Source organism: Salvelinus alpinus, chromosome 5 (genome assembly GCF_045679555.1).
Source record: "Salvelinus alpinus chromosome 5, SLU_Salpinus.1, whole genome shotgun sequence".
Taxonomy (NCBI): Eukaryota; Metazoa; Chordata; class Actinopteri; order Salmoniformes; family Salmonidae; genus Salvelinus; species Salvelinus alpinus.
In genome coordinates this window covers 2,665,199-2,677,056 of record NC_092090.1, presented here as the reverse complement: position 1 = coordinate 2,677,056, position 11,858 = coordinate 2,665,199, and the positions used below count along the sequence as shown (strand labels likewise).

At 49.0% G+C, this 11,858-nt stretch overlaps 1 protein-coding gene across 1 annotated transcript in view; it reads left to right on the top strand.

Annotated features, from left to right (window-relative positions):
* LOC139575413 (Golgi apparatus protein 1-like) overlaps positions 1-10,588 on the top strand; it is an 81,599-nt gene extending 71,011 nt beyond the window's left edge. Inside the window, exons 22-23 of the mRNA XM_071400352.1 lie at positions 5,958-6,064; positions 10,010-10,588. Of these exons, the coding sequence (XP_071256453.1) occupies positions 5,958-6,064; positions 10,010-10,177 (275 nt within the window). The 3' untranslated portion in view covers positions 10,178-10,588. The remainder of the gene's footprint in view (positions 1-5,957; positions 6,065-10,009) is intronic.
* Positions 10,589-11,858: the final 1,270 nt, after the last annotated feature.

Here is an 11,858-nt window from a genome sequence, read left to right as displayed (position 1 = left end):
TGTTTCCAGTTTCAGAGATTTTTGTAGTTCGTTCCAGTCATTGGCAGCAGAGAACTGGAAGGAGAGGCGTCCAAAGGAAGAATTGGTTTTGGGGGTGACTAGAGAGATATACCTGCTGGAGCGCGTGCTACAGGTAGGTGCTGCTATGGTGACCAGCGAGCTGAGATAAGGGGGGACTTTACCTAGCAGGGTCTTGTAGATGACCTGGAACCAGTGGGTTTGGCGACGAGTATGAAGCGAGGGCCAGCCAACGAGAGTGTACAGGTCGCAGTGGTGGGTAGTATATGGGGCTTTGGTGACAAAACGGATGGCACTGTGATAGACTGCATCCAATTTATTGAGTAGGGTTTTGGAGGCTATTTTGTAAATGACATCACCGAAGTCGAGGATTGGTAGGATGGTCAGTTTTACAAGGGTATGTTTGGCAGCATGAGTAAAGGATGCTTTGTTGCGGAATAGGAAGCCAATTCTAGATTTGACTTTGGATTGGAGATGATTGATGTGAGTCTGGAAGGAGAGTTTACAGTCTAACCAGACACCTAGGTATTTGTAGGTGTTCACATATTCTAAGTCAGAGCCGTCCAAAGTAGTGATGTTGGACAGGCGGGCAGGAGCAGGCAGTGATCGGTTGAAGAGCATGCATTTGGTTTTACTTGTATTTAAGAGCAGTTGGAGGCCACGGAAGGAGAGTTGTATGGCATTGAAGCTCGCCTGGAGGGTTGTTAACACAGTGTCAAAAGAAGGGCCAGAAGTATACAGAATAGTGTCGTCTGCGTAGAGGTGGATCAGAGAATCACCAGCAGCAAGAGCGACATCATTGATGTAAACAGAGAAGAGAGTCGGTCCAAGAATTGAACCCTGTGGCACCCCCATAGAGACTGCCAGAGGCCCGGACAACAGACCCTCCGATTTGACACACTGAACTCGATCAGAGAAGTAGTTGGTGAACCAGGCGAGGCAATCATTAGAGAAACCAAGGCTGTCGAGTCTGCCAATGAGGATGTGGTGATTGACAGAGTCAAAGGCCTTGGCCAGGTCAATGAATACGGCTGCACAGTATTGTTTCCTATCGATGGCGGTTACGATATCGTTTATGACCTTGAGCGTGGCTGAGGTGCACCCATGACCAGCTCTGAAACCAGATTGCATTGCGGAGAAGGTGTGGTGGGATTCGAAATGGTCGGTAATCTGTTTGTTGACTTGGCTTTCGAAGACCTTAGAAAGGCAGGGTAGGATAGATATAGGTCTGTAGCAGTTAGGGTCAAGGGTGTCCCCCCCTTTGAAGAGGGGGATAACCGCAGCTGCTTTCCAATCTTTGGGGATCTCAGACGACACGAAAGAGAGGTTGAAGAGGCTAGTAATAGGGGTGGCAACAATTTCAGCAGATAGTTTTAGAAAGAAAGGGTCCAGATTATCTAGCCCGGCTGATTTGTAAGGGTCCAGATTTTGCAGCTCATTTAGAACATCAGCTGACTGTATTTGGGAGAAAGAGAAATGGGGAAGGCTTGGGCGAGTAGCAGAGGGGAGGGCAGTGCTGTTGTCCGGGGTGGGGGTAGCCAGGTGGAAAGCATGGCCAGCCGTAGAAAAATGCTTATTGAAATTCTCGATTATAGTGGATTTGTCGGTGGTGACAGTGTTTCCTATCTTCAGAGCGGTTGGAAGCTGGGAGGAGGTGTTCTTATTCTCCATGGACTTTACGGTGTCCCAGAACTTTTTTGAATTTGTGTTGCAGGAAGCAAATTTCTGCTTGAAATAGCTAGCCTTGGCTGTTCTAACTGCCTGTGTATATTGGTTTCTGGCTTCCCTGAAAAGTTGCATATCACGGGGGCTGTTCGATGCTAATGCAGAACGCCATAGGATGTTTTTCTGTTGGTTAAGGGCAGTCAGGTCAGGAGAGAACCAAGGGCTATATCTGTTCCTGGTTCTAAATTTCTTGAATGGGGCATGCTTATTCAAGATGGTGAGGAAGGCATTTTTAAAAAATGACCAGGCATCCTCTACTGACGGGATGAGATCAATATCCTTCCAGGATACCCCGGCCAGGTCGATTAGAAAGGCCTGCTCGCTGAAGTGTTTCAGGGAGCGTTTGACAGTGATGAGTGGAGGTCGTTTGACCGCTGACCCATTACGGATGCAGGCAATGAGGCAGTGATCGCTGAGATCTTGGTTGAAAACAGCAGAGGTGTATTTGGAGGGCAAGTTTGTTAGGATGATATCTATGAGGGTACCCGTGTTTACGGAATTGGGGTGGTACCTGGTAGGTTCATTTATAATTTGTGTGAGATTGAGGGCATCAAGCTTAGATTGTAGGGTGGCTGGGGTGTTGAGCATGTTCAAATTTAGGTCGCCTAGCAGCACGAGCTCTGAAGATATATGGGGGGCAATCAGTTCACATATAGTGTCCAGAGCACAGCTGGGGGCAGAGGGTGGTCTATAGCAGGCGGCAACGGTGAGAGACTTGTTTTTAGAGAGGTGGATTTTTAAAAGTAGAAGTTCAAATTGTTTGGGAACAGACCTGGATAGTATAACAGAACTCTGCAGGCAGTCTTTGCAGTAGATTGCAACACCGCCCCCTTTGGCCGTTCTATCTTGTCTGAAAATCTTGTAATTGGGGATGAAAATGTCTGAATTTTTGGTGGTCTTTCTAAGCCAGGATTCAGACACGGCTAAAACATCCGGGTTGGCAGAGTGTGCTAAAGCAGTGAACAAAACAAACTTAGGGAGGAGGCTTCTAATGTTAACATGCATGAAGCCAAGGCTATTACGGTTACAGAAGTCATCAAAAGAGAGCGCCTGGGGAATAGGAGTGGAGCCAGGTACTGCAGGGCCTGGATTCACCTCTACATCACCAGAGGAACAGAGGAGGAGTAGGATAAGGGTGCGGCTAAAAGCTATGAGAATTGGTCGCCTAGGGCTACTAGAGCAGAGAGTAAAAGGAGGTTTCTGGGGGCGATAAAATAGTTTAAAGGAATAATGTACAGACAAAGGTATGGTAGGATGTGAATACAGTGGAGGTAAACCTAGGTATTGAGTGATGATGAGAGAGATATTGTCTCTAGAAACATCATTGAAACCAGGTGATGTCATCGCATATGTGGGTGGTGGAACTGAGAGGTTGGATATGGTATAGAGAGCAGGGCTAGAATCTCTACAGTGAAATAAGCCAATAAACACTAACCAGAACAGCAATGGACAAGGCATATTTACATTAAGGAGAGGCATGCTAATCGAGTGATCAATAAGGGTCCAGTGAGTAGAGGTTGGTTGGGGTCGTGGCGATCCAGACAGCTGGCCGGGTATATGGCTATCGGTAGCAGCATAGGATGGAGGTCTGTTTGTAGATACCTCGTGCGTTTCCGTCGGTAGGTTAGTGGGGTTCCGTGTGGTAGAGGGGATCAATCCAAATTGGCAAAATAGATATAGTGACCCAAGGAAAAAATAAAATAAATAAATAATAATAATAATAATAGTTGTCCAATATACTTGTTCAAATAGCAGCCGATAAGACAGCTAACGATTAGCGGGCCTCAGATGAGCGTTCAGGTAACGTCGGGACGGAGGTGCCAGTTGGATAAATCCCTCGGGCAGATAACGTCGGCAGTCAGTCGCGGCAGTCAGTCGTGAAGGCCCGGTGGGGTTCCGTATCTGCAGCAGCAACAAAAGAAACGGGTCCGGATGGTGATGGAACTCCTCAGCTGGCTAGCTCCAGAATGATTAGAGTTTGCTCCGGGGTCGACGTAAGCCAATAGTCACACGGTTTGCAGCTAGCTAGCTGCGAAATCAAGGTACAAGTGTCCAGAGCCTGCGGCTGGAATCCGGGGAAACTGAGAGAAAAAAAATAAAATAAAAATAAAAATAAAATAAAGAAAAGAGTCCCGGAATGCTCCGGTCCGACGCGTTGCACAAAAGTGCCGGTAGATTATCGAGCTAAAGGAATAGCTGATGACCACTAAACGTGGGCAGCTGAAACACCAACGCTAGCCAGCAAACCGGCTAATTTCGGGGCAGCTACAGATTAGCTTCTGGCTAGCTATCGGAGTAGCTTCTGGTTAAGCTTTCAGGCTAGCTTCTGAATTAGCCCCTGGCTAGCTTCCACGATGGATTTTCAGATTGAGGTAAGTAATACTTTTTGTAATTGGTGAAGCGGGTTGCAGGAAAGCTTTTGCAGGAAAGCTTTTGTAGTTGAGTTCTTGGATAATAAAATAGATAAAAGATATGCGAAGAAAGGTGTAAATATATATATATACAGGACACGAACAATACGGAACAGAAAAAGACGTCTGAACTGCTAAGCCACCTTGGAAGTATGGTATATAGAGGTATATTTACCGTCCTACACCACCATGATGGTATTTAGTAATGACATAGAGGCATATTTAGTAATGACATAGAGGTATATTTACCTTCCTACACCACCATGATAGTATTTAGTAATGACATAGAGGTATATTTACCTTCCTACACCACCATGATAGTATTTAGTAATGACATAGAGGTATATTTACCTTCCTACACCACCATGATAGTATTTAGTAATGACATAGAGGTATATTTACCTTCCTACACCACCATGATAGTATTTAGTAATGACATAGAGGTATATTTACCTTCCTACACCACCATGATAATATTTAGTAATGACATAGAGGTATATTTAGTAATGACATAGAGGTATATTTACCTTCCTACACCACCATGATAGTATTTAGTAATGACATAGAGGTATATTTAGTAATGACATAGAGGTATATTTACCTTCCTACACCACCATGATAGTGTTTAGTAATGACATAGAGGTATATTCACCTTCCTACACCACCATGATAGTATTTAAGTTGGTGCTTGGCTTGGTACTTGGTGCTTGGCTTGGTGCCTGGTGCTAGGTGCTTGGTGCCTGGTGCTTGGTGCTTGGTGCCTGGCTTGGTGCCTGGCTTGGTGCTTGGTGCTTGGTGCTTTGCTTGGTGCTTTGCTTGGTGCTTTGCTTGGTGCCTGGCTTGGTGCTTGGTGCTTGGTGCTTGGTTTGGTGCTTGGTTTGGTGCTTGGCTTGGTGCTTGGTGCCTGGCTTGGTGCCTGGCTTGGTGCCTGGCTTGGTGCTTGGTGCCTGGCTTGGTGCTTGGTGCCTGGCTTGGTGCTTGGCTTGGTGCTTGGTGCCTGGCTTGGTGCTTGGTGCCTGGCTTGGTGCCTGGCTTGGTGCTTGGTGCTTGGCTTGGTGCCTGGCTTGGTGCCTGGCTTGGTGCTTGGCTTGGTACCTGGCTTGGTGCCTGGCTTGGTGCCTGGCTTGGTGCTTGGCTTGGTGCTTGGTGCTTGGCTTGGTGCTTGGCTTGGTGCTTGGCTTGGTGCTTGGTGCTTGGCTTGGTGCTTGGCTTGGTGCTTGGCTTGGTGCTTGGTGCTTGGCTTGGTGCTTGGCTTGGTGCTTGGTGCCTGGCTTGGTGCCTGGCTTGGTGCTTGGCTTGGTGCTTGGCTTGGTGCCTGGCTTGGTGCTTGGTGCTTGGCTTGGTGCTTGGCTTGGTGTTTGGCTTGGTGCTTGGCTTGGTGCTTGGTGCTTGGCTTGGTGTTTGGCTTGGTGCTTGGCTTGGTGCTTGGCTTGGTGCTTGGCTTGGTGCTTGGCTTGGTGCTTAGCTTGGTTTGGTTTGTCTCCTACCCTCTGGTTTAGGACATTTCCAGGCCTCAGCCTTCACCTTGTGATTATTAACACAACAGTTCAGACACCGGCTGTGTTCCATTCCAGAAAGACAACATATTGGAATGGACCCACAGCCGGTGTACGACTACTGAAGGGTTCTGTTCAACATTTACAGTATGTGATTCAAAATGTGTACACTGCTGTGCCCTAACCTCTCTCTCTCTCTCTCTCTCTCTCTCTCTCTCTCTCTCTCTCTCTCTCTCTCTCTCTCTCCCCCCTCCCTCTCTCTCTCCTCTCTCCCTCCCCCCTCTTTCTCTCTCTCCCTTCCTACCAGAGATGTCATGTCTACTGGCGTCTTTGCAGGATAAGAGAGTCCGTCTGCAGCCAGAGTGTAAGAAGAGACTCCAGGACCGCATGGACATGTGGAGCTATGCTGCCAAGGTGAATGTACACTCCTTTAACCTGCTGCAGTGTTACTCCTTTAACCTGCTGCAGTGTTACTCCTTTAACCTGCTGCAGTGTTACTCCTTTAACCTGCTGCAGTGTTACTCCTTTAACCTGCTGCAGTGTTACTCCTTTAACCTGCTGCAGTGTTACTCATTTAACCTGCTGCAGTGTTACTCCTTTAACCTGGCAGCTGCAGTATTTCCCCTTTAACCTGGCAGCTGCAGTGTTTCCCCTTTAACCTGGCAGCTTCAGTGTTTCCCCTTTAACCTGGCAGCTTCAGTGTTTCCCCTTTAATAACCTGAAACCTGCAGTGTTTCCCCTTTAATAACCTGAAACCTGCAGTGTTTCCCCTTTAATAACCTGGCAGCTTCAGTGTTTCCCCTTTAATAACCTGAAACCTGCAGTGTTTCCCCTTTAATAACCTGGCAGCTGCAGTGTTAACCCTTTAATAACCTGGCAGCTGCAGTGTTTCCCCTTTAACCTGGCAGCTTCAGTGTTTCCCCTTTAACCTGGCAGCTTCAGTGTTTCCCCTTTAACCTGGCAGCTTCAGTGTTTCCCCTTTAACCTGGCAGCTTCAGTGTTTCCCCTTTAACCTGGCAGCTCCAGTGTTTCCCCTTTAACCTGGCAGCTCCAGTGTTTCCCCTTTAACCTGGCAGCTTCAGTGTTTCCCCTTTAACCTGGCAGCTTCAGTGTTTCCCCTTTAACCTGGCAGCTTCAGTGTTTCCCCTTTAACCTGGCAGCTTCAGTGTTTCCCCTTTAACCTGGCAGCTGCAGTGTTTCCCCTTTAACCTGGCAGCTGCAGTGTTTCCCCTTTAACCTGGCAGCTGCAGTGTTTCCCCTTTAACCTGGCAGCTGCGGTGTTTCCCCTTTAACCTGGCAGCTGCGGTGTTTCCCCTTTAACCTGGCAGCTGCGGTGTTTCCCCTTTAACCTGGCAGCTTCAGTGTTTCCCCTTTAACCTGGCAGCTGCAGTGTTTCCCCTTTAACCTGGCAGCTTCGGTGTTTCCCCTTTAACCTGGCAGCTTCAGTGTTTCCCCTTTAACCTGGCAGCTCCAGTGTTTCCCCTTTAACCTGGCAGCTCCAGTGTTTCCCCTTTAACCTGGCAGCTGCATGTGGTTTCCCCTTTTAACCTGACACCTGCAGTGTTTCCCCTTTAACCTTGCAGCTGGAGTGTTTCCCTTTAATAACCTGACACCTGCAGTGTTTCCCCTTTAACCTGGCAGCTGGAGTGTTTCCCTTTAATAACCTGACACCTGCAGTGTTTCCCTTTAATAACCTGACACATGCAGTGTTTCTCTTTAATAACCTGACACCTTCAGTGTTTCCCTTTAATAACCTGGCAGCTGCAGTGTTTCCCTTTAATAACCTGACACCTGCAGTGTTTCCCTTTAATAACCTGACACCTACAGTGTTTCCCTTTAATAACCTGACACCTGCAGTGTTTCCCTTTAATAACCTGGCAGCTGCAGTGTTTCCCTTTAATAACCTGACACCTGCAGTGTTTCCCTTTAATAACCTGACACCTGCAGTGTTTCCCCTTAATAACCTGGCACCTGCAGTGTTTCCCCTTTAATAACCTGGCAGCTGCAGTGTTTCCCTTTAATAACCTGACACCTGCAGTGTTTCCCTTTAATAACCTGACACCTACAGTGTTTCCCTTTAATAACCTGACACCTGCAGTGTTTCCCTTTAATAACCTGACACCTGCGGTGTTTCCCTTTAATAACCTGACACCTGCAGTGTTTCCCCTTTAATAACCTGACACCTGCAGTGTTTCTCTTTAATAACCTGACACCTGCAGTGTTTCCCTTTAATAACCTGGCAGCTGCAGTGTTTCCCTTTAATAACCTGACACCTGCAGTGTTTCCCTTTAATAACCTGACACCTACAGTGTTTCCCTTTAATAACCTGACACCTGCAGTGTTTCCCTTTAATAACCTGGCAGCTGCAGTGTTTCCCTTTAATAACCTGACACCTGCAGTGTTTCCCTTTAATAACCTGACACCTGCAGTGTTACCCTTAATAACCTGACACCTGCAGTGTTCCCCCTTTAATAACCTGACACCTGCAGTGTTTCCCTTTAATAACCTGACACCTGCAGTGTTTCCCTTTAATAACCTGACACCTGCAGTGTTTCCCTTTAATAACCTGACACCTGCAGTGTTTCCCTTTAATAACCTGACACCTGCAGTGTTTCTCTTTAATAACCTGACACCTGCAGTGTTTCCCCTTAATAAACTGACACCTGCAGTGTTTCCCCTTAATAACCTGACACCTGCAGTGTTTCCCCTTTAATAACCTGACACCTGCAGTGTTTCCCCTTAATAACCTGACACCTGCAGTGTTTCCCCTTTAATAACCTGACACCTGCAGTGTTTCTCTTTAATAACCTGGCAGCTGCAGTGTTTCCCCTTTAATAACCTGACACCTGCAGTGTTTCCCTTTAATAACATGACACCTGCAGTGTTTCCCTTTAATAACCTGACACCTGCAGTGTTTCTCTTAATAACCTGACACCTGCAGTGATTCCCTTTAATAACCTGACACCTACAGTGTTTCCCCTTTAATAACCTGACACCTGCAGTGTTTCTCTTAATAACCTGACACCTGCAGTGATTCCCTTTAATAACCTGACACCTACAGTGTTTCCCTTTAATAACCTGACACCTGCAGTGTTTCCCATAAGATTTTTTTCTGCAGTGGTGGCAAGTTTAGTTGTTTTAAAGCTAATTTCCTGTAATTCCACACATGTCTTATTTCCTTACTCTGAGTGACTCAGCGACTCTACTTCCTGGTTTTTATTTTGATTAACATTAGTCAAAGATTATCTTATTTAAAAATATGTCCATTTGTCTTTTCTACATTCTTTATATTTGGTTTAAGTTGTTAAAAGTTTACACCAAAAATGTTTTACCATCCCAAAAATCAATTTTTTACAACATATTTTTGGGCATTGCGTCACGATTTTGTCTATGAGGAAACACTGAGCAATAATTCCCTCTCCCCCCCCCCCTAGGTGATGACCTCCCCCTCTAATAATTCCCTCTCTCCTCCCCCAGGTGGTGACCTCCCCCTCTAATAATTCCCTCTCTCCTCCCCAGGTGATGACCTCCCCCTCTAATAATTCCCTCTCTCCTCCCCCAGGTGATGACCTCCCCCTCTAATAATTCCCTCTCTCCTCCCCCAGGTGGTGACCTCCCCCTCTAATAATTCCCTCTCTCCTCCCCAGGTGATGACCTCCCCCTCTAATAATTCCCTCTCTCCTCCCCCAGGTGGTGACCTCCCCCTCTAATAATTCCCTCTCTCCCCCCCAGGTGATGACCTCCCCCTCTAATAATTCCCTCTCTCCTCCCCCAGGTGGTGACCTCCCCCTCTAATAATTCCCTCCCCCCCCCAGGTGATGACCTCCCCCTCTAATAATTCCCTCTCCCCCCCAGGTGGTGACCTCCCCCTCTAATAATTCCCTCTCTCCTCCCCCAGGTGATGACCTCCCCCTCTAATAATTCCCTCTCTCCCCCCCAGGTGGTGACCTCCCCCTCTAATAATTCCCTCTCTCTCCCCCAGGTGATGACCTCCCCCTCTAATAATTCCCTCTCTCCTCCCCCAGGTGGTGACCTCCCCCTCTAATAATTCCCTCTCCCCCCCAGGTGGTGACCTCCCCCTCTAATAATTCCCTCTCCCCCCCAGGTGGTGACCTCCCCCTCTAATAATTCCCTCTCTCCCCCAGGTGGTGACCTCCCCCTCTAATAATTCCCTCTCTCCTCCCCCAGGTGGTGGCCTCCCCCTATAATAATTCCCTCTCTCCTCCCCCAGGTGATGACCTCCCCCTCTAATAATTCCCTCTCTCCCCCCCAGGTGGTGACCTCCCCCTCTAATAATTCCCTCTCCCCTCCCCCAGGTGGTGACCTCCCCCTCTAATAATTCCCTCTCTCCGCCCCCAGGTGGCGCCAGCAGAGGGTTTCTCAGACCTTGCCATGCAGGTGATGACCTCCCCCTCTAAGAACTACATCCTGTTAATAATCTCCCTGGGGGTGATTGTCCTCTTCCTGGTCGGCCTGCTGTGTGGACGAATCACCAAGAGAGTCACCAGGGAACTAAAGGACAGGTAGAGAGAGGGGGACGAAGGGACCTCCGGGGGACGAAGGGACCTCCGGGGGACGAAGGGACCTCCGGGGGACGAAGGGACCTCCGGGGGACGAAGGGACCTCCGGGGGACGAAGGGACCTCCCTGGGACAGACGGACCTCCGGGGGACGAAGGGACCTCCCTGGGACAGACGGACCTCCGGGGGACGAAGGGACCTCCCTGGGACAGACGGACCTCCCTGGGACAGACGGACCTCCCTAGGACAGACAAACCTCCCTGGGACAGACGGACCTCCGGGGGACGAAGGGACCTCCCTGGGACAGACGGACCTCCGGGGGATGAAGGGACCTCCCTGGGACAGACGGATCTCCGTGGAACAGACTGACTCCCAAATGGTACTATTGCCTATACAGTGCACTACTTGTGACCAGAGCTCTGTGGGGGTCCTTCATACCTGGACCTGACATCACAGAACAATGTCAATGTTGTCATCCCCTTGGTCCACTTCATCAACTGGCTTTGTGTGAGAACTAACTCTATATGTCTCTGGTCAGACGTAGTGCACTATGTAGGGAACAGGGTGAGAACTAACTCTATATGTCTCAGTGCACTACGTCTGACCAATGTAGGGAACAGGGTGAGAACTAGCTCTATAGGTCTCTGGTCAGAAGTAGTGCACTATGTAGGGAACAGGGTGAGAACTAACTCTACATGTCTCTGGTCAGAAGTAGTGTACTGTGTAGGGAACAGGGTGAGAACTAGCTCTATAGGTCTCTGGTCAGACGTAGTGCACTATGTAGGGAACAGGGTGAGAACTAACTCTATAGGTCTCTGGTCAGAAGTAGTGCACTATGTAGGGAACAGGGTGAGAACTAACTCTATAGGTCTCTGGTCAGAAGTAGTGCACTATGTAGGGAACAGGGTGAGAACTAACTCTATAGGTCTCTGGTCAGAAGTAGTGCACTATGTAGGGAACAGGGTGAGAACTAGCTCTATAGGTCTCTGGTCAGATGTAGTGCACTATGTAGGGAACAAGGTGAGAACTAACTCTATATGTCTCTGGTCAGAAGTAGTGTACTGTGTAGGGAACAGGGTGAGAACTAACTGTATAGGTCTCTGGTCAGAAGTAGTGCACTATGTAGGGAACAGGGTGAGAACTAACTCTATAGGTCTCTGGTCAGAAGTAGTGCACTATGTAGGGAACAGGGTGAGAACTAACTCTATAGGTCTCTGGTCAGAAGTAGTGCACTATGTAGGGAACAGGGTGAGAACTAACTCTATATGTCTCTGGTCAGAAGTAGTGCACTATGTAGGGAACAGGGTTCCATTTGGTAGGCAGAAACAGACGGTCTCTTCCTAAGGCCCAACTAAACCTCCAGCACTGGCTTGGCCCAGCCACCTCCGCCCCTCTCCTGCCCCCCTACCACCACCTCCGCCCCTCTCCAGCCCCCCTACCACCACCTCCGCCCCTCTCCTGCCCCCCTACCACCACCTCCGCCCCACTCCTGCCCCCCTACCACCACCTCCGCCCCTCTCCTGCCCCCCTACCACCACCTCCGCCCCTCTCCTGCCCCCCTACCACCACCTCCGCCCCTCTCCTGCCCCCCTACCACCACCTCCGCCCCTCTCCAGCCCCCCTACCACCACCTCCGCCCCTCTCCAGCCCCCCTACCACCACCTCCGCCCCTCTTCTGCCCCCCTACCA